Source organism: Vulpes lagopus, chromosome 1 (genome assembly GCF_018345385.1).
Source record: "Vulpes lagopus strain Blue_001 chromosome 1, ASM1834538v1, whole genome shotgun sequence".
Lineage (NCBI taxonomy): Eukaryota > Metazoa > Chordata > Mammalia > Carnivora > Canidae > Vulpes > Vulpes lagopus.
Genome location: NC_054824.1, coordinates 24,101,528 through 24,123,389, shown reverse-complemented (window position 1 = coordinate 24,123,389; position 21,862 = coordinate 24,101,528). Strand labels below are relative to the sequence as shown.

At 41.7% G+C, this 21,862-nt stretch overlaps 2 protein-coding genes across 4 annotated transcripts in view; both read right to left on the bottom strand.

Moving 5' to 3' along the window:
• Positions 1 to 972: 972 nt before the first annotated feature.
• On the bottom strand, positions 973 to 5,007 carry LYRM2 (LYR motif containing 2). The gene is made up of 3 exons (XM_041727262.1): positions 4,866 to 5,007; positions 4,049 to 4,189; positions 973 to 3,249 (listed from the first exon to the last, which is right to left on the bottom strand). The coding sequence occupies exons 1-3, from the start codon at positions 4,908 to 4,910 to the stop codon at positions 3,169 to 3,171; spliced, it is 267 nt and encodes an 88-aa protein (XP_041583196.1). The 5' UTR covers positions 4,911 to 5,007; the 3' UTR covers positions 973 to 3,168.
• A 3,528-nt stretch (positions 5,008 to 8,535) lies between these two features.
• MDN1 (midasin AAA ATPase 1) overlaps positions 8,536 to 21,862 on the bottom strand; it is a 162,419-nt gene continuing 149,092 nt past the window's right edge. For all 3 annotated transcript variants that reach the window (XM_041757895.1, XM_041757899.1, XM_041757904.1), the window contains 11 exons: positions 21,109 to 21,310; positions 19,632 to 19,796; positions 17,979 to 18,142; positions 17,215 to 17,304; positions 15,696 to 15,811; positions 14,687 to 14,861; positions 13,047 to 13,120; positions 12,835 to 12,949; positions 11,689 to 11,752; positions 10,804 to 10,946; positions 8,536 to 9,991 (listed from right to left, as the gene is read on the bottom strand). In XM_041757895.1, coding sequence (XP_041613829.1) covers positions 9,803 to 9,991; positions 10,804 to 10,946; positions 11,689 to 11,752; positions 12,835 to 12,949; positions 13,047 to 13,120; positions 14,687 to 14,861; positions 15,696 to 15,811; positions 17,215 to 17,304; positions 17,979 to 18,142; positions 19,632 to 19,796; positions 21,109 to 21,310 — 1,497 coding nt within the window. In that variant the 3' untranslated portion in view covers positions 8,536 to 9,802. The remainder of the gene's footprint in view (positions 9,992 to 10,803; positions 10,947 to 11,688; positions 11,753 to 12,834; positions 12,950 to 13,046; positions 13,121 to 14,686; positions 14,862 to 15,695; positions 15,812 to 17,214; positions 17,305 to 17,978; positions 18,143 to 19,631; positions 19,797 to 21,108; positions 21,311 to 21,862) is intronic.

Below are 21,862 nucleotides of genomic sequence, written 5' to 3'. Positions count from 1 at the left end.
GTTTGGCACAAAGTGATGATTTGCTTTTGATCCGGCTCGGACTTGCTCTACATAATCCCGGGTTTTTTCCACATGGATGTGAGGTGTTACCTTCTGTTGTTTAACTAGCATTTTTCCTCCAAAGAAGAGACAATTTAGGTAAGTGTGGTCTCAGCCTCTTCTGAGTGTCTGCTTATGTGACTACAATAATACAAATACCAGGAAATATGTTCTGTTTTCCTCAAATATTACAAAGTCCTCTGCAGGCACACCACAGCAATGCCTGTGCCGTGAGTTTAGGAACTTCCAACCCAATGGCACACTTAAAAGGCAGTAATGATGTAGGAACAGTCAGTATGCTAAATAATACCCCTAGCCGCTTGTCCTCATGCTAGAAAGCTTTTGTATTAAAAAAATTTTTTTTTTAATTTTTATTTATGATAGTCACACAGAGAGAGAGAGAGGCAGAGATATAGGCAGAGGGAGAAGCAGACTCCATGCAGGGAGCCCGATGCAGGACTCGATCCCAGGTCCCCAGGATCACACCCTGGGCTGAAGGCAGGCGCTAAACCGCTGCGCCACCCAGGGATCCCTTAAAAATTTTAAAACAAAGATTTGACTTGCTGTAGTTCAAATATCGAACATCAAATATTTTAAACTTGACAAACAAAACTTTTACATTCAGATAAGAGTATAGTTGTGTTTTTTGTGCTTTAAGGGATGGGTAGGGAATGAGGGAGAGAGGGACAGTCTTAAGCAGGCCCCATGCCCAGCACAGAGCCCAACTCCAGGCTTGATCTCACAACCCTGAGATTACATGAGCAGAAATCCAGAGTCAGACACTTAACCAACTGAGCCACCCAGGTGCCCCCACACAGGTAATTTGTTATCCAAGCCAGAACACTGATAAAGACGCTAAATAAAATGTGTTTCACCAGGAGTTCTAACCTGGCCAACATCTTAATGAGCATGGTTCCATGTGGGAGGAGAAACTGTTGTTTAGCCTAAGATTTATTTAGCATTAAAACACTGTCCATTATTAAGATTATAATAATTTTTGCTTCTGGAAGAGGACAATTCAATTTGTAGTGTTTTGCCCAATTTAAAAAACATACAGAACAAATCCCAAGCCAGGTTTTCTTAGAGTCTGGTATTTGCATCTTACAAACTCAAAGTACAAATGCTCCTTACATCTTTGACATATACCGCTGCTAGGAAGAACATCATCAAGTCACTTCTACATCTCATAAAAGGATGATATATAGCGTCAGGATTTTAGATTTACTAGAAATAGCCTATACTTGAGTATGTATATCATGCTACACAAAAGTATCCTCTGTTCAGACTGTTTACAAATGCTTCTGTTCATCAGGTTGATTAATGTACACTTATGTACAAATCTGATAATTAGCTCCTGCATTTTGATATTAGATTACCCTGTTGAAGAATATTCAGAATTATTTTGTCTTGTGGGCTGAGGCTGTGGGAGCGGCAGGTGGATCCTGGCAATGCAGGTCATTGACAAACGCCACCATCTGCTTCTCTCTCTCCTTTGGCACACAGTACAGTACTTAGGTAACCATCTATCATTCTGCAACATTTTTCCTACACTTTTCAGATGCTGGTCAGATTCTTGGATTAAATTTTTAGATCTACTCTAAAAGAACAGAGGAGGTCTATTTGCAGGATTGACAATCTAGCCTCTTTCGTAAGTTTTCACTTTCACTAACTTAACTAGTATACATTTCGTCTCAGAGTGTCTTCAGGTCCACTTCTTGTCTTCAGCGTATTCTTCAAACTTTTTCTTCCTGTCACTGGAGGAGAACCTAATGCACCAAGGATCTTCCTTGATGGTTTCATGTCTTTCTATATGGATGCGAAGGTAATTGCATTAGTTTCATCCAGATACTGCCTTTTCTTTTTGGTAAGTGCTTCAATGTGTTCATTAAGCCTCTGTCTCTCCTCTTTCCAACAAAGATCTATATTCCCAGTGATCCTTTCAGAAAGTCCTTGAGCTACTGCATCATTACAAGTCTGAAGAACCTACCTCACCAGGCCTCAGTAATGCAGAAGGATTTTTTCTAGAAAGGCCTAAGGTATCTCCTGAGGTCAGTATACCTCCATACATCTCATACTGTTTCTTAAAACAGCTTTATTGACTTACACAGTATGTCAATTATATATCAGCAAAAAAAAAAAAAAAAAAAAAAACCACCTTTATTGAAGTATAATTCACATCACACATGCAAAATGTAGGATTTAAAGGACTTTAGTAGATTCAGAATTGTGTAACCAATGCCCAAATCTAACTTTAGAATGTTTTCATCACGCAGAAAATAAACCCCATGTCCAGTAGCAATCCCTCTCCTGCTGTCCACAGTCCTGGGCAACCACCTCTTCCTACTTTAGGTATTTCATGTAAATGGAATCACATAATATGTGATCTTTTGTGACTGGTCTTGGGGTTCATCCATGTGTAGCAGGCATGCATCAGTACTTCGTTTCTTTTTATTGCTAAATATTCTAGATATTTAACCATTTGTCAGTTGATGGGCATTTGGATTGCTTCTACTTTTTTGGTTATAAATAATGCTGCCATGAATATTCCTGTAAAAGTTTTTTTAGAAAGATCTTCAATTCTGTTAGTTATAGGCCTAGGAAGAAACTGCTGAACTATATGGTAACTTAATCTTTTAAGCAATTGACAGTATGTTTTCTGAGTGACTGTGCCATTTCATAAGCCCACAGCCATGTATATATAGGGCTCCAATTTCCCTGCATCTTTACTAACATTTGTTATTAGCTGTTTTTAATCACAGTTATTCCAGTGGATGTGGTACTGTTTCAATGTGTTTTATTTTTTTTATTATTATTTTTTCAATGTGGTTTTAATTTGCATTTCCCAGACGGGTAATGATATTGAGCATCTTATGTGCTGACCACTTACACTGGTTTTCGCTGCTTGAACTGATGACACATCCAAAAAATTTTCAAAATGCAGGATTATGTTTTTCAGTGTTAAGGCAATTGTTCTGATATGCTTTTGTTTGCTCTGACATGCCAGGCTCCATGTTCTGATATTTTCCCAAGTACTATACAGTTGGACTTGGTTTTAGGCTGCCCATCGTTGAGTCTCTCATCAGCCCAACAATACATATGGATTGAAAATCTTTCACAATGATGCTGTAGTTAAGATTTTGCCAAAGCAAGTGTTTTTTGTAACTCCTTAAGTTGCATGTTGCCTTGAGTAATCATCATCCGGATTGTATCCTGTAGAAGAAAAGTGAAATTGGTCACTGTTTGACTAACAAATGAAAGAGTAGAGCTGTACCTTGTTTAACCAAGTAAGAGACCAACACTGTGAATTGGAACTACTGTGAATTAGGGTGCACACTGCCTGGCATGTTCTCATATACCCGTCATACTTCCCAAACCATCATGCTATCATTATTTCTTCTTGTATGTCTGGTTTAACAGAGGAGTCAGGTAATGCTACTATAGAGCAAAGACTGTAAAATTTTATTTTTTTTATTATTTTTATAATTTTAAAAAATATTTATTTATTCACGAGAGACACAGAAAGAGGCAGAGACACAGGCAGAGGGAGAAGCAGGCTCCATGCAGGGAGCTCGACATGGGACTTGATCCCTGGTCTCTAGGATCACACCTCAGGCTGCAGGTGCTAAGCCGCTGCACCACCGGGGCCACCCTGTAAAATTTTAAATATCAATTGAGTTGGAAGTTGGTAACATTAAAAGCAATGGTCAGGATCTATATTTCCGTGACCCTTATATTCCAAGACGTCTATTAAACTTTTAAAAAAATAATTCAACTGGGGGCAGCCTGGGTGGCTCAGCGGTTTAGCACCTGCCTTCAGCCCAGGCGTTATCCTGGAGACCCAGGATCGAGTCCCACATCGGGCTCCCTGCATGGAGCCTGCTTCTCCCTCTGCCTGTGTCTCTGTCTCTCTCTCATAAATAAATAAAATCTTAAACGATAAATAAAATAAAATAAAATTCAACTAATACAAAATAGTCAGGACTTATCCTCACCGTGATCGTGTGCTCACCTCTTCGGTAGCACTTTTGTTTCTTTTGAATTCTTCTCTTGCCCAGTCCTTCAGGTATCTGCGATCAGAATCATCTGGAACTTGTCGAATGGCTTGCAAAATCCTTCTGTAGAGGAGGAGAACTTGTTGCCTTCTCAAGAACTGTGGAGGGAGGAGAAATGTGGATTACAACTGCAAAATCTACAGCCCCAGAGAGCTTTACTTTTTTTTTTTTTTTTAAATTGTACTTATTTATTCATCAGAGATACAGAAAGAGAGAGAGAGAGAGACAGGCAGAGGGAGGAGCAGGCTCCACGCAGGGAGCCCGATGCGGACCCGATCCCGGGACTCCAGGATCACGCCCTGGGCCGAAGGCAGGCGCTAAACCGCTGCGCCACCCGGGGATGCCCCGAGGGCTCTACTTTAGGACACCAAGCTACATAGATCGACTTCTCTTTCGTCCTCGACTTTAAACAAGGGCGAAGATGAACTTAAAAGAGCAAAAGGCTGATTTGGGCTGTTTGCTTATTCCCTTTGTCCAGCCCAAGGACCCTCAACAGCAGGAGAGGGCCACCGAGCAGTAAAACGGCGCTGCGTTCCCACAGCCTCAGCTCAGCGACAGCACGTTCCCGAACCAGTGCGGGGGCCGCGTCCGTCCGCAATCCCGCCCTCCCCCGCGCGGCCCGACGGGCGGACGGCGTCGCCGCGGCCGAGCTCCCAGGGCCGGGCAGCCCGCCCGCCTCACGGGCCCCGCCCCGCCCCCGCCCCCCAGGGCGCGGCGGAGGGCTGAGATCCGACCCTACACGGCGGCCTCCCAAGGCGGCCGAGAACTGGCTACCTGCTTTAGCGTCAGCGTCGCCGGGGGTAGGCGGGAAGCAGCCATGTCCCCCCGAGAACGCGGGCGCGCTCACCCCGCCGGCCCCGCCGCGGGCTCCAGTGCGCAGGAGCGGAAGCGGGGGCGTGGCCAAGGGGCGGGGCGAGCTCGGTTTCCTGGGAGACGGCCGGTGGCTTCCCCTCGGTCCCCCCCTCCCCCCCCGCGCAGTGTCAGAAATGAGGCGGTTGGAACCAATAATGAGCTATAGAGCCTCGGGCAATTTTGCTTGGACTAAATTTCCTTATGGGCGAGAGGAGGCAGCAATTCTTGCGTCACAAACAGTGGTGGTAATAGGAGTGGTAAGGCGACTGGCACGGTTCCTGGCACCGTTGGATTAGGGGTAAAATTAGTGTATTCCTGTTGAGGCTTTTTTTATTTTTATTTCTTTTTAAAGATTTTATTTATTTACTCATGAAAGATACAGAGATAGAGAGAGGCAGAGACACAGGCAGAGGGAGAAGCAGGCTCCATGCAGGGAGCCCGATGTGGCTCGATCCCGGGACTCCAGGATCACGCCCTGGGAAGAGGGCAGGTGCTAAACCGCTGAGCCACCAGGGATCCCCTGTTGAGGCTTTTAGATGTGTAGAGTTAGAAATAATAAAAGTGGGGATCCCTGGGTGGCGCAGCGGTTTAGCGCCTGCCTTTGGCTCAGGGCGTGATCCGGAATCGAATCCCACGTTGGGCTCCAGGCGCATGGAGCCTGCTTCTCCCTCTGCCTATGTCTCTGCCTCTATCATAAATAAATAAAATTTTTAAAAAAATGTAAATGTTGGCTTTTAGAGTTTGTGTTCTGTTCGTTTTTATCCTGATCTTTTCTGTTTGCAAGCATTTTCCCCATGGTGGCAGTCTTACTGGTTGCCATTACTTACATTAATCTTATACGTAAAAGTTATTTTAACCAGCAAAAGTGGATTTGGGAAGAGAGAATTGCACTTGGGGACACGCAAGCTATGGCAAAACTACAGGCGAGTCCAGTAAAGGGGAGGAACTTACTTTATGGAGAGTTCTTTTGCAAAATTCATTGGGGGGAAAAAAATCAAGATTCTTCCTGGAATTGCTTGGGGGAGTTGATTTCTTGAACATTGTGCTTCTCACATCTTTTCCCCCTTAGGGCCTGTAATTGATTATTCTTTCCTGTTGACCTTCTTTTGGGAGCTATAATTGGGCGTCTGCTAGTGTCTGTAACTGACAATTCTTCCTGGAAGGGACATTGGTCCCTCTTAGCTTCCTAACTCTACTTTAGTGAAGTCTCCCTGTAGTAATTTTCACATTATTAGCTCTCAGGTGTTAAATGGCTGCTCCATTAGAGTTTTAACAGTTTTGTATCACTAATAATGAGGAACTCAATGTTCCCACAACTTAAGCTTTTCCTCATAACTTTTTTATCCTCCCCACAAAACACACATGCCCTTAAGTTATGTAAGTAGCATTAGTGAATCTTTGCTATACGTTGTCAAATACAATTGTTCTAATTTAAAACAGCCAAAAATGAACATGTTCATTTGGTTACCTATTTACTATTTGTATGTCTCACTTGTTGGAAACTTCTGGTGCTCCCTTTTCCTAATTATATTCTTTTGGCAACTTAATCTCTCCTGGCATCTTTCCTCATCTGGAAGGAAGCTGAAATAACATCTACCTCAGAGTTGCATTATATATGTAATGCACTGAAAACAGGACCGGCCACCTATATTCCAATGCCTACCTTTCTTGACCACTACCAGGCATTGAATGGGTGATGTTAACTGTGACTGCCTCTTAAAGTTTCTTCTAATTAGCAATAGCAATTCATTCTTTCCTTAAAAAAATTAGTGACATAGGGCAGCCCAGGGGGCGCAGCGGTTTAGCGCTGCCTGCAGCCCAGGGCGTGATCCTGGAGTCCCTGGATGGAGTCCCACGTCTGGCTCTCTGTATGGTGCCTGCTTCTCCCTCTGCCTGTGTCTCTGCCTTTCTCTTTCTCTCTGTCTCTATGAATAAATAAATAATCTTCTTAAAAAAATGAGTAGTCTTTATTTAAAAAAAAAACAAAAATTAGTGACATAAAAGTGGCAAGGGGTATTTTATGAATTGGCAAGACTGGTCCCATTTATGGAGATGAAGACTTTTATTCTAAATTTGTATGGCCTGTTTGGCTGTTCTTTTTGTTTATATAGCCTTAAGAAGTCTCTATATACTCACATGTTTTTCTTTTGAGGCTTTTCAATTTCATCCCCCACCTTTAGAAATTTGCAATTAGACCCTATTGTGTCTTAAAACATTTACTCCATCTATTTATGGCATATGAATGTCAAACCTTTTTCCAGTTGCTAAACTAATTTTGACACCATTTATTAAATTACTCTTCTTGGGCTTTATGATACCATATGGTAATTTTTTTTAGGGTCTGAACAAATTGTTCAGGATTACTTCATAGAGGACTAATACATTTTATTATTCGTCAGGACTAATACCCTGTAGTTTCTTGCAAGAATCTTTTGTATCCTTTCCCTGCAAATCATTATAAAATCTTTTATAGTGCTGAATCTATAAATTAATGTGAGAAGACATTTTTATACTAGTTCTTCCCATCCAGAAACATTCACTCATGCTAGACACTGGGATACTGTCATGGGTCAGACTCACTTTGGGCAGGAGACATAACACAGGGGAGCATCTAAGTCCAATATTATAGATGGCAGGGTTCATACTTGAGAGCTTATCTGAACTAGGCAGCTGGTTCAAGAAAGGCCCATTAGGTAAGAAAATTCCAAACTGGTAGATTCCAGGACCTCTGGTTTGCTGTGACCAGACCAGCTACTGTTGGGGAGATTCTGGGAGAGAAGAGACAGGAGAGGTCACCCTAAGAAGGGTGAATAATGCCCTCTTCACAATAGGGACCTCTAAAGGAATTTTAGAAAGATCTCTTGGCTGTTATGAGAAAAGGAAGCAGGCAAAGTGACTTGTCTAGGTTATCACCAAAATAGGCCAGAGTACAGATTAAAAGTGCTCCAACTATAGTGTAAGCAGAGCAGAAGGGCATATGGGATAAAATAGATGTCAATGTTAGACTGAACAAGATTGGGGTGTGAAGACAAAGTAAGGCAGCTGTAACTTCTGAGCTCCAAAGGAGACAAGCGTACCCTCAGAACTCCCTCTGTGACCCGACATCACCATTCCTTGGAGGTCTCCTGGAACTGCTTCCATGCTTTCTAACCCTTTTCCCATCACAGCACAAGCTGACAATGGGACTCTTAGGTACTAGCTGGGAAGCTCCAGCTTATATGGTACAATTTCAAAGATATATATGATAGACCACATTATGGTCAGAATGTTAGTGTCTTTGCCTACCAGACCCATCATAGAGGGCAATGGCCAATGAAATGAACAAATATGTCATTTCGAACAAAATCTTTAGAAGCTCTTGTGTTTTTCAACTTATCCTTTCCTCTGCTGCAGAGCCAGCATGTGGCAGCTCACCCATTGTGGATGTGAAACACAAATGAGAGAGAAACCGTTATTGCAGTGAGTCACTGAAGTTGTGCAGGTCATGGTGACACCATATTAGCCAGTGATAGCTGACTGATGGAGCAGACAAAATCATTCTTCTGGCACACCTTTTATACAGTTGTCATAGTCCATTAAGAATAGTCATGAATTATATCAACAGTGGTATATATTTAATAATTTTCAGAATATAAGCTGCATAGCTTTTTAGAATAAAAAATGATATAACCTCAGGTACATGCTTTAGGACACTTGGTTAAACAACAAGCAATCTGTGTCTTTGATGACCACCTCAAAAATGTGGCAAACTTCACAGTGTAACTTGAAAACAGATGTGGAGATAGACAATTATACATCATGGCATATTGTCTACAAAAGAACATTCTGACATTCTGACAACTTAAATAGAACACAGCACACAATTTCAAGTATTCAAGCAGTGTTTTCTGGCCAAGTAAAAACTGTCTAAGAACCGCTGATGTATTTTGACTTGGGGGGGGGGGGGGGCGGAATGTAGCTGCTTATTTTTCCTAAAGACAGCATTTTTTTTTTTCCAGAATGGGACTGGCTCAGTCCAGCTTAAAAGCATTGGAGGAATAGCTATTCCTCTTGTTAAGAAAAAAAAAAAAAAACCTAAAGAAATAAATACAACAACAGGGGTGGGCTGTGCACTAGGAGGATGAAATAATCAAAGGGAAAATCAGCTTCCCATCATTGCATAGTCTCCTGAAGCAGCAAATGTGAAAGACAACATGGAAAAGCTACTTCCTTTTCCCATCACCCAAGGGTCAGGGTCATTTTTCTGACCACCTGGGCCCCTTGACAGAGTGGTTGCTTTCTGAGAACCCCTATAATGCAACCTACCTACCCTCCAAAAGAAGGTAGTTCCCATCACATGAAGCACAATGAGAAAAGATACACACTTAGGACTCCACAAAGCTGCAGTTGTCTCAGCCTCCTGATATCACTTGGATACACATTATGGGCTTGGAAGGTGGAGCCTTAGAGCAGAGTCAGAAGGGGAGTTGTCTTTAGTCCTTTGTCCAAAGACTGGGACAATCCTAATTCTAGCAGCTGCTATCGGTAGGTGTTCAGGGCTCCTGCAAGGGGGAAAAAGTAGCTGGTCCCAGGTCTCCTCTTAGGCCAGGGCTTCTGACACCAGACACTTGCTGCTGCTATTCCTTCATTGACCCAGATTTCTTACAACTGTAACCCAGGCAAAGAAGGGAGCCCCAGGCTTGCTCTAGCTCTGAAAGCACATTATAAAATAAAATGTACATTGTAATAAAAACTTTCTGTAGCTAATAAGTGAATTTTTATCAATCAGATCAAAAGCACTTGTCCAAAAGAGGGAGCACCTAGCCAGAGACGCCACAGTCTGACCGTGGTTTAAAGTCTCACTTTAGATTGTTCCTTCTCTACAGGTGATCGGAGGCTGCCACCAACTCAAACCACTGCCTCAGAGCATCGCTGAGTGTCTCAGGGAGGGCATTCACATCGCGAAGAATGATGTAGAATGGGAATGGGAACTCTTCCATGTATGATCGGATTTCGGGCATCTCTCCAGGTCCTTTAAATATTGGCACTTTAATATCCAAGATAGAATCCTGTCAACAGAAAACATTTTGATATAAAAGAAAAACCAAACCAGTATCCTTGGCTAGCTTTTCTCTGATCTCTTTTGCTAACAGTTTTTACGTCTCCTATAATCTAACTCCTACATATAAAATTAGCTTTTATTACCAAGGAACAATTTTCAGAACTCTTACTGAGGCAGCAGATCTCTTTCTGAGCACTCTTTGAGGGAATATGGGCATTAAAAGGGAGAAAAGGGCAGACAAGAAAACCCAAATTTCCTATAAGGATATTATCCCATTTTCTACATGGAGTAATTCACAAGTCTTCCAACTTGTTATTCAGGCCTTAATGTGACTTGTAGAGACAATGCTTCCCCTGGAACAGAACTGCCCTGTGGGTATCTTTCACTTAGCAACCGCTGCACCCTGCTCTGAGAAGGGCACTGCTGGGATAGAAGTAATTGGAATGGGCTGGGGCTGGTCTACAGTTTCAAGTGGATAAGGCCCATTATCAAGGGCTGCAGTACCTACAAGGAGACAGTGCAGAGGGAAAGGATGACTCACGAGGGTAGGAGATGGCACAGAAAGGGTAGTCTCTGGAATCTGAATTCTGGCTTTCCTACTCATTACCTATAATAACCTGTGTTTATGTCTTTCACTGCAAAGTGGGAAAAATGATCCCTACCTCACTGGGTTATTCACCAAAAAAAAGCGCCTAGAAGAGTGACCAACAGAACATTAGGGGTGATGATGGTGTGACTTAGGCCATATTTCATCAGATAGGACAGGCTGAAGGGAATCCCCACTTTAACCCCAGAAAAGCAACTTTTAGTAACACTTACCCGTGAACTGGGATTGTCCAATACAACAAAAATGACAAAGATGTTAGCATTCCGGGCGGCCTGGACTGCTGCCAGTACTCTGTCTTTACCCTCGAGGAAAAGGCCACGTCCATCAGAGACCACCAGGAGGAGTTGTGCGGTTTCTAAAGTGGAACATATAGTAGGAGAGGAAACAGGGAACAAAACAAAAATCCCACTTTTAACAACTCAAATCTACTTGAAGACAAATTAGTGTAGCCTTTCTCTATACTATTAACCAAAGAGATGTCCAAAACCGATGAATTCTGGACATAAACAAAAGGGACCTAAGTCTATCACTTCAGACCCTCCAGTGGGACAAAGGCTGCACAAAGACATATGAAGCTTCTGTCAATAAAACAATTTCTCTGTCACATTAATTTCATTATAGCAGTAACAAAACATATTTATGGCTATAAAGTATAAACATAGCAGTATTGAGGGGTGCCTGGGTTGCTTAGTTGATTAAGCACCCTGCTCTTGGGCAGCCCCGGTGGCCCAGCGGTTTAGTACCGCCTTCAGCCTGGGGTGTGATCCTGGAGACCCAGGATCAAGTCCCATGTCAGGCTCCCTGCATGGAGCCTGCTTCTCCCTCTGCCTGTGTCTCTGGCTCTCTCTCTCTCTCTCTGTCTGTCATGAATAAATGAACACAATCTTTAAAAAAAAAAAAAAGGCATCCTACTCTTGATTTTAGCTCAGATTATGATCTCAGGGTCGTGAGATGAAGCCCCATTTTGGGCTCCACACTGGCATGGAGCCTGCTTAAGATTCCCTCTGGTCATGAGTATAGTGGGATGAAGCAAGCAGCTTGTGAATGTACATAACAGAAAAGTATTTTGTTAATAAAAATTAAAAACTGCAGCTCACCTGGACTGGTGTTCTGTGAGGGCTGCTGAGCAGCTGCAAACATGCTGGCTACGGACTCCAGAAACTAAACCAGAACCAGAGACAGGACATTAGAAAACTACTGAAATTCTCTTCTTTGTTGCAGAGACTGAAATTACTCCTAACTCTTAAGTGATAATCAAATAACCTTCTCAGATATACAGGCAATCACAATGCCCCTTCAAGCCACCTGTACTGGGGACCAATGACTCGCACTGTTGGCATCTATCCTTGGGTAGTGGCATTCTCCAGCACAGACCTGCATCTCTAGCATACACGCTATTAGTGTTCTCTAACACACCCTAGAGGAAAAAAAACACTTCCCTTGGGGGATAAAGATAAGACATCAAAAATGCCCCCAAATGAACAAAACAGTTGTCTTCTTTCGGAAGAAAATAATTGAGTAGAAAAAGGCAAGAAAACATACAATCTCTAGTGCAACATAATAAAAATAGGTTAAATCAAGGCAGATATGAAGAGGACAGAATTATCATCCTATGCTGTTTTGAACTTATGTCATCGTGAGCAAGTCATTGGTTTATTTTACATTATTTCTTCTCTAGACTAAATGGGGGAGAAAAATTGGCCGAATTAGAGTACAGGAAGATGGTTTATTTTTGCAAAAGTCCCTAATCTCTCAAAAAACAGGGAGCAAGAGAATTAGTGACACAAAGTCAAGCAATCTTTGGGGAACTGAGAAAAAGAAGTCATGCCCTATTTGCTAATGGGTGCAAATAAGTTTTTATTCCCATGGTAAATAGGCTGAAATCTAGAACTATTCTGCATTGGAAATTTTACCTGTCCTAAAACCGTACTGGGGAGGAAGAGAATGCTAAAAATTATGTCTCTGGGGCCCCTGGGTGGCTGAGTCAGTTGAGGTTCTGCCTTAGGCACAAGTCATAATCCCACGGTTCTGAGATCAAATCCCATGTAGGGCTCCCTGCTTAGTTTCTCTCTCTCTCTCTCTCTCTCAATCTGGCCCTTCCCTCACTCATGCTCGCTCAATCAAATAAATGAATAAGACCTTAAAAAAAAAAAAACCTTTTCTAATTAAAAAAATAAAAATTACGTCTCCCCACACCTGCTTAAGAATGACTGTGCAGAGGATCTTTGATGTTGTCAGCATACCTGAGCAATCTTGGTTTTCTTCTGTTGGAATTTGCAAAGTCGCAGAATCTGGGACCCCGAGGAGTCACTGAACTGTTCATGGAATGGATGTAACAGCTTTACGGACTCTCCAAAACTAGAGAGAGAAAAATGAAATACAGTGGGAGTTATTTTTTGTGTGATCAATGTAACAATAGTTTGATTTTCCTACTGGAATTAAAAGGCACCCTTACCTGCACACAGCAATCTGACCCACTTCCAGGAGTGTAAGAGCATTTCCAATCACAGCCAAAGATTCAAATGCCAGCTATGAAATAGAAAGTTAAGGGTTGAAGCAATCAGAATATCCTCTAGATCAATGCCTCTCAGCTTTTATTATACCAAGAATCCCAAGGAAAATGGTATTTTTGCAGGGCCCACAGGGAATATCACCATGGCTATTCACAATCAAGCCAGAGGCCATAGTGGCTCAGACCCTGTCAAGTATCACAAATCCTGAAACCCAGAATCTATTACACTAGTAGCAAAGGTCTTCTCTAGACATCATCTAATAAAAGTGATCCTAAGAGATTTGGTCCATAAAATTTTTAGAATTTTTCCCTTTGAGGGGTGGGGGCGGAGGGTAGGGCAGGAAGACTACATAAAAAGTAATCTCTTATGGCTACAAGATTCTAAAAACCAATTTATTTTAACCCATATGTAAATGATATCATAATTTTAGAATTTAAATCTCACTAAAAAGGTGATACTTATAGCAGCTAACATCTACTGAACACATATCAAGTGCTAGGCATTAAACTGAGTACATACTTCATTTTAATTTTCACAACTCTGCATATAATAGATACTATTTCAATTCTCATTTTTCAGAAGATGAAACTGACAGCAAATAAATCACCCAACATCATTAGGAAAAAGTGAGGAGCCTGGATTTGAACCTTTTTCAAGGGAACATATATAGAGATTTAGGTTGTTCATTGGTTCATTCAAGGTAATAGCATCAATGCAAAAACCATCAGTCTTCAGTGTCCATAATGGTGATATCCTAATTCAGGCCCTTAATCCATATGTATACTAGGGGCACCTGGGTGGCTCAGATTGTTAAGTGTCTGCCTTTGGCTCAGGTTATGATCTCTATGTCCTGGGATGGAGCCCTGCATCGGGTTTCCTGCTCAGTAGAGAAGTCTGCTTCTCTCCCTCTACTGCCCCTCCCTCCCACTTGTGCGTGTGCTTGCTTTTTTTTTTTTTTTTGAATCTTAAAAAACAAAAAAACCCTTGTGACTAAGAGAGCACTAACTCCAGATAATTTCAGACTTAGAGAAATACACTGAACACTTAAAAAAAAAAAATCAATGATAGATATGTTGTTGTACAAGGTCATAAAAGATAGTTTAATAGTACGTTGCATTTTGTGGAAAATAAACATTGTCATAGTTACTCTTCTGTGGCTAGACAGGAGCATAGCAAGGTTAAAAAGAACAAGTGGGGTCCCTAGGTGGCTTGGTGGTTTAGCGCCTGCCTTCGGCCCAGGGCGCAATCCTGGAGACCTGGGATCAAGTTCCGCATCAGGCTCCCTGTACGAAGCCTGTCCCCTCACCCTGTGTGTGTCTCTCTCATGAATAAATGAATGAATGAATAAACAAACTTAACAGGCCTCCAACAGTAAGGGATCAAATTATTTTGAGACATCCTAAATCTGCCTTTTTAACTTCTATTAAAAATGTGAGGTCTTCTCAAACATGATATCACATTCTAAGAACAGTAATTGGTATTTCAAAGTGCTTTTTGCCAGAACAATATTTTAATCTTCTAGGTGGCCATGAAGCATGGCTTGGGGTCAATTTCTCATTAAACTAGCACTGTGCTTCCTTACCTGTTTGGTATGGTTGTCCACCATGCTAGAAGAGTCATCAATAGCCAAACAAATCTGATACTGGCGTTTACTGGGCTTGGTCCTTCGAAGCCAAATCTTGTCTTTCCGAAATTGACTAGCAATGTATGGAATGACCTTCCTCATGTTTAGCCGCTTCCCGGTTCGATAGTCTCCTCTATTAAATTTACCCAAATGAGGCAAAGATTAGTTAACAACTGCTCCATCCTCTGATAACTTTTTTTAAAGAATAAAATTACATTGTAATACTTCATAAACAAGAATACCAAATAACCAGTAACCTGGCACACTCAAATGTCACTGTCAATTGAGAATTGAGGGCAGTCAGAAAAACTGGATATGTATTTGGCAATAATAATTAGGTCCTTCCAGGTAAGCTAAGACACATTTTAAAAATTAGAAAAATAGGGCAGCCCAGGTGGCTCAGTGGTTTAGCGCCACCTTTGGCCCAGGGTGTGATCCTGGAGACCTGGGATTGAGTCCCACGTCGGGCTCCCTGCATGGAGCCTGCTTCTCCCTCTGCCTGTGTCTCTGCCTGTGTCTCTGCCTCTCTCTCCACACGCCCCCCCCCCCGCCCCCACCGTGTGTCTCTCATGAATAAATAAATAAAATCTTTAAAAAAAAATTAGAAAAATATGTTTGTGCTGATTAAATCTTGGATTCTTTTCTGTTCTGAAATTGTCAGTCTGGATAAATCTTTGAAAAGATCTAAGTGAGTAACACATGCAGCAAGCCTACACACCCATCTAAAGGCTCAGCCAATTTTCCCATCAGATGTTAATAAATCAAAGGAACTGTAGTCATACCAAACTTAAAAGACACTTTTTAGAGGTAACATGAAAAAAGGTATAGAATAACATACTGGTGCCTATGCAGCACAAATGGCCACCACAAGCCAGTACTGTAAGTGGTTAAGGGCTGAGCTCAATAGAAAGGGTGACAATGCCATCTTTTCAGGGCACTATGAGTGAGTCCAATGGAGAAGACTTACTTCAGCTTGGCTGCCTGGGTAGGCTCTAATATGAGGCGAAGCTGTTCACACAACTGCTGTGAAAGAGGCGCAGTTAAGGCCAGGTAACTCTGCCACATCTCAGCTGCAGCCTTTTCCTGTGACAATAACGTGGAAGTTACCCATAGAATGTCAGAGCCAGCCAAAGTCATTACAGCAAGAGGACACTTGAAGCAGAGCAGTACAAAATGACCTGCATGAACCTGGTCCACAGAAGCTAACTCAAAAGGTTCTCTTAGCAAGCTGCCATCTAGTTCATATCCTTAAAAATGTCTCCTCTTCTACCAAACCCACAACCCTTGGTTCCAAAAGAGAAAGGATGAAAATGGCAGAAAATATTGGAATTCATGCCCAAATCAACACTTTATTCTCACTACTTATGAAGCCTATAACCTGTATGCTTCATGTGGCTAGGGAGCTGTGGATGGATATTATGGTGCTATGAGATCCAGCCACATAATCATGGGCTCTCGGGAGTCATGTTTCAAAAGCAAAAGCAATGAGTGCAAATATCTCAACAGTGTGCTTATTGCCTAGACACAAAGCTCCAACTATGGCAGAGCCCTCCTACAGGTCTGTAGTGGGAATGAGGATAGTGGCTGCAAAATATAAACATGTACACATACAGTAAATTTAGGATGCCAAGTCATTAAAAATGAAGCTTCTGACTTAATGCTGACACATTAAGTCAGCCAGCAACATTCCAGGTGGCCTATTCTGATAATGACACATTTTGCCTCATTTTTCAACCAATGTCATTATCTGTTTTATCTATTATATACAGTAAGTAATGGAAATGAAAGGAAATAAACAGGGACGTCTGGATGGCTCAGCAGCTGAGCATATGCCTGAGCTAAAGCTCAGGTCCTGATCCTGGAATCCAGGATCGAGTCCCACCATCAGGCTCCTTGTGGGGAGCTTGCTTCTCCCTCTGCCTATGTCTATGCCTCTCTCTTTCTGTGTTTCTCATGAATAAATAAATAAAATATTTTTAAAAAGACTTTTTTAGGGACAGCCTGGGTGGCTCAGCAGTTTAGCGCTGCCTTCAGCTCAGGGCGTGATCCTGGAGACCCAGGATTGAGTCTCACCCACGTCAGGCTCTCTGCAGGGAGCCTGTTTCTCCCTCCACCTGTGTCTCTGCCTCTCTCTCTATGTGTGTATGTGTGTGTGTGTGTGTGTGTGTGTGTGTGTGTCTCATGAAGAAATAAATAGTCTTTAAAAAAATAAAAAAATAAAAAGACTTTTCAGTTTATTTATTTTTTTGACTTTTCAGTTTAAAAAAAAAGGAAATAAATACATCAGCTTCTCTGTTTTAATTAAGCTACATATCTAGTGGCAAAGTAGGCAGAAAGCAATGGATAGGCTTAGGCTTCAGACTGTAATTATAGCCTCCATCCTCACTCTTGTACAAGGGTGATGGGTGCTAAGAACCTGTTGAGCTTGCTGTATCTATTTAAAAAAAAAAAAATCAAGATATCTTATGAAAAGACCAGTGACTTACTTCTTCTGGGTTTCCAGACTCATGTGGCTGCCACATTTCCAGCTGTCTCTCCAGTTCCTGTCTTAGCTCGCTGATATCTTTTAAAAAGGGCTAAGAAGAAAAAGCCACAGGTAAGAGGCAGTCTAGGGTGAAATCACCAACTCATTATCACTGGCTGCCTTCTTCCCAGCAGTATGAACTCCAAATACATAACATGAGAAACAAAACTTAAGCAAATTTAATGGCACAATAAGAAGATGCCAGGTAACTAGTCTTCTTCCCATTTTGTAAAGACAAGATAAAGGAAATCTTACCATTTACAAGAAATATATACAGCAAAATAAAAACCAAAGGTATTAGTATCAGAATGTTCTTTGATTAATCGAGACTGCTATTAAATCAAATGATTAGGGAAAACAACTCCGTTAAATCTGCTTTCCCTAAGGATTCTTGCTACTTCACCAGCAAAAGCTATAAATTGTCCCTACAGGATTCTCACACAAGGATGCTGGACATGAGAAGAGTAGATCTGAGAACCTGAAGCTGGAGGACCAGACCCACCAGCACAGCCAGGTCAGGACAGATAATCCATCAGGACCCTGGGATTGACTGCTGGAAGAGTGTTATCTATTTAGAGAGAACTGTCACAAAGAGTTCTAAAAACTTTGATAAGATACTCCCAACAATGAGATATTCCATGAAGTTCTAAAGACAAACATTTAAAAGCAGTTTATAACTACATTTTGTTAACTTATTAAAGCAGTAATCTGTGAAAATTTTAGTACCTGGAAAACTGTGTCCATGAGGAACTGATGGGCTGTGTGAATGGTCGAATCTCGGCTTCTCTCTGGTTTCTCATTCTCTGTCTCCTCCTGTGATACATCAGTCCTGGGATCTTGGTCTTCTTCTGTTTTAACAGCTTGAGTCTCCACCTCCATCTCATCAAAGCCTATTTGCATTTAAGAGAGTTTTACTTACCATAATATTACAAAAAGACCCTTTGCAATTGCCTGCCAATCCTAATAATTACTCAAACCTCACTCCTTCACTCCTCAGAAAATTTCCACATGTTCTTTCTCTTTGGGTCAGTCACTGCCAATTCTTAGTCCATTAAGCTCCCCTCCTCCCCACTGCAATGTCAAAGGCGGCTGTTCTACAAAGAGAAGTAGGGGAGACTCCGAATTACCCTGATAAGCCTTGTAAAACTGTGTGATTCTTTAAACTACATGCATATAGACCTCGGATAAAAATAAAAACTGAAAGTCACATTCCATTCTAAAGATGAGAAAACTGAGGCAAAGAATATATACTCAACAAACATATTTCCTCAACCTATAATGTGAAGAAGAGGCAAAGTCTGGATTCTGAATTTTCATCAGAGCTATGCCATTCCCACTGTTATATAATGGCTGGGCAGTCATAGTTCTAAAACCCAAGAGGACAAGAAGAAGGCAGAAAAAAAAAGGCCCTTGAATTGGGTAGGTTCTTTTGAATTTGCATTTATTCCACCACTGATAAAGTTATTTTTTAATGTGTTAAATGTATGTCTTCTTTTCTTTTTTTTAATAAGTTGTCTAGTAATAATACTTGGTCAACTATATTTAAGACATTTGGTTACTTTTTCTTTTTTTTTTGTTTTAATTTTTATTTATTTATGATAGTCACAGAGAGAGAGAGAGAGAGAGAGGCAGAGACATAGGCAGAGGGAGAAGCAGGCTCCATGCACCGGGAGCCCGACGTGGGACTTGATCCCGGGTCTCCAGGATCGTGCCCTGGGCCAAAGGCAAGCGCTAAACTGCTTCGCCACCCAGGGATCCCTGGTTACTTTTTCATATGCATTTTCCCCATTCTATTTCTTTAAATATTTTTACTGTATCTTATGCTAATAGTCTATATTTTTATATAATTGAAAACATTTCTCTAATAATCAAGAGTGTATCTTCTGATCATAGCTGAATTAAGTATACTATTTTGTTTCCTATATATTTTTTAAAAAACTGGTGGCCTGAAACTCAGGTTTCTGAGGTGTCCTTGAAGGATACTGTCTACAACACCACCCCACTTAAAAAAAAAAAATTATTTATTTTATTCATGAGAGACAGAGAGAGAGAGAAAAGCAGAGACACAGGCAGAGGGAGAAGCAGGCTTCCCACAAGGGAAGGAGCCTAATGTGAGACTCGATCCTGGACCCCAGGATTATGCCCTGAGCCAAAGGGCATATTCACTTACTGAGCCACCTCAACCACTGAGCCACCCAGGTGTCCCACAACTCCACCTTTTGACTCGGAAGTGAAATATAGTGAAATTATCATAGGCAAATAAGTACCTAGACCATGGTTTAGGATACGGGAAAACAAGCCAGATCAGACTACAGAACACCAGAAGTGATTTCTCCAAGTCAGAAAGCTCAGAAGGGATTCGTTCACTGCAGGACTCACCCGGCGTGGTCCCTGACTTGACCTTCTCTGGTTTCAGCTGCTCTATGTCTGCTGCTCGGAGCTCCTCCTCCTTCTCTGTGTCCAGGAAGGTATCCTCCACCTCCTCTTCCTGATCCCTCCTGGAATCTTCTGTAGACTGTTGCTGTTGCTCCTTGCTTGCCACATCTGCCAATAAAGCATACAAATACATAGAAGCCTAGGTCTTTGCAGAACAAAGTAATCATGAGTGGGTGTAGTTTGTCCTTTTTAGCTTCCAAGGTTTTATTCATGCTGGTTCTCCCGCTGACCAACTATGTGCCATGAACACAGTGGTTGGCTTTTCTGTGCCCCGGAAGCTCTACTGACCTACTGATGTCACTACCTATTCTCTACCACAAAAGTAGGATGCTTAACTAGGTTTTTACTGCTGTTACAAGAGATTGAACTAGAATAAACAGGCTGGACAGATGACTCAGCAGTTAATGGAATTAACCATTATGTGCTCCATTAACCATTATGAGTGAAGAAACTATAATGATTAAGAGTATAACACAGGACACAGAAGAACCAACACCGAGACTAGCATTGTGATTTGGACAAGTTCTTAAACTTGTCTGGCTTCAGTATCCTCATCTATGAGGTGGAAATATCATAGCCCAGGGATGCCTGGGTGGCTCAGTGGTTGAGCACCTGCCTTCGGCCCAGGGAGTAATTCTGGAGTCCCGGGATCAAGTCCCACTTTGCGCTTCCTGCATGGAGCCTACTTCTCCCTGTGTCTCTGCTGCTCTGTTTGTCTCTCATGAATAAATAAATAAAATCTTAAAAAAAAAAAATCATAGCTCATTAAGATTATTGGAAAAATTTCATGATCATTCAACAGACCGAAGAGTGGTACAAAGTAAAGGCTCAATTCATGGTAGCAATGATTATTACTGCTTTATTTTTCTAAAAAGTGAAGTCAGAAAAGTAACTCATGGTAGAGCAATCATTTCTGAAACTATGTTCATGGATAAGTATCATGAACACTAAATTTTGCATATTAGAAATAAAACACTAAAAAGTCACCAAGAGAACTAGAAGGAGAGACTAAGACTGGTCACTCCCTTGTGATTTTCTTCCTCTTTTCACTTACGAAAAAAACATACACTTCTAGTTCACACCTCCTGCCATTGCAGGAGTGACCTCACAGTGACCAAGAAGCAATATGTCCAGTACTCAGAAACCCTGAAACTAGTGCTAGGTTTGGATGTGGCCAAATGTTATCATGGATATTAAAAGACTTATCCCAGACCCCGAAACCCTGAACACTTGCAGTTGCTGCAGATATCGTTTTAGACCCAAACCAAACTGTATTCCTGCATAATTCTTATTAGAGAGAAAATAGTTCAAAAAAGCCATTCCCACCCCTAAGATGAATTTGTTTATCTGCTGGGCACACAGTCATACAGCCTAGTCTCACAGAGAACTCAGCAAAGGAAAAGCCTTCTCTGAACCATACCATACATCTGTGCATCATAGGGGTCGCTGCCTTGCTTAATGTGCTCAAAGGCATCTGCGTCTTCTGCCTGCGGCTGGGGCTGGGCTGGCCCCTGCTCAGTGTGGTTCTCCATATCCACAGTCTTCAGCCGCTTATGCACATGCTCACTGTGATCACCCATGGAGCGTTCATTGTCGGCCTGTCCAGGTTTCCTCTTGAAACTCTGTGGGAAATAGGAAATTCACTAGAGTTTTGTCTATACTGGCAAAAAAGACTTAACATACCTAATAAAGTTAACCAGCCCCCTATGGATGGGCAACCACAGAAAAATAGAATTCAATGCAGCTGTTAAAAAGAATGGGCTGATCTCCAGACAAAAAGTATAGATCTGTATGATAGACTTTAGATCTGAAATAAAAGGAAGAAACACATCCATACTTAAGTTACATACACAAAAGCACATGTAAAACAAGAAAAAACTGTTGGCAACAATTTATTCTTATGTGGCTTAAAGACAGGAATAAGATGGGAGCTTTTTAGGGGATTGCTTTTTATATATGAATTTCATTTCATGTACATGAATTATATCCCGTTTAAAAAAAAAAAAAAAACCAAGAAACCCTAATTTTTAGGGTCACCCATGGGACTCAGTCAGCTGAACATCTGACTCTTGATTTTGGCTCAGGTCATGATCTCAGGGTCATAAGATCGAGCACCACATCAGGCTCCAAACTGGACTCAGTGCTGTGGGCACAGGGTCCACTTGGGATTCTCT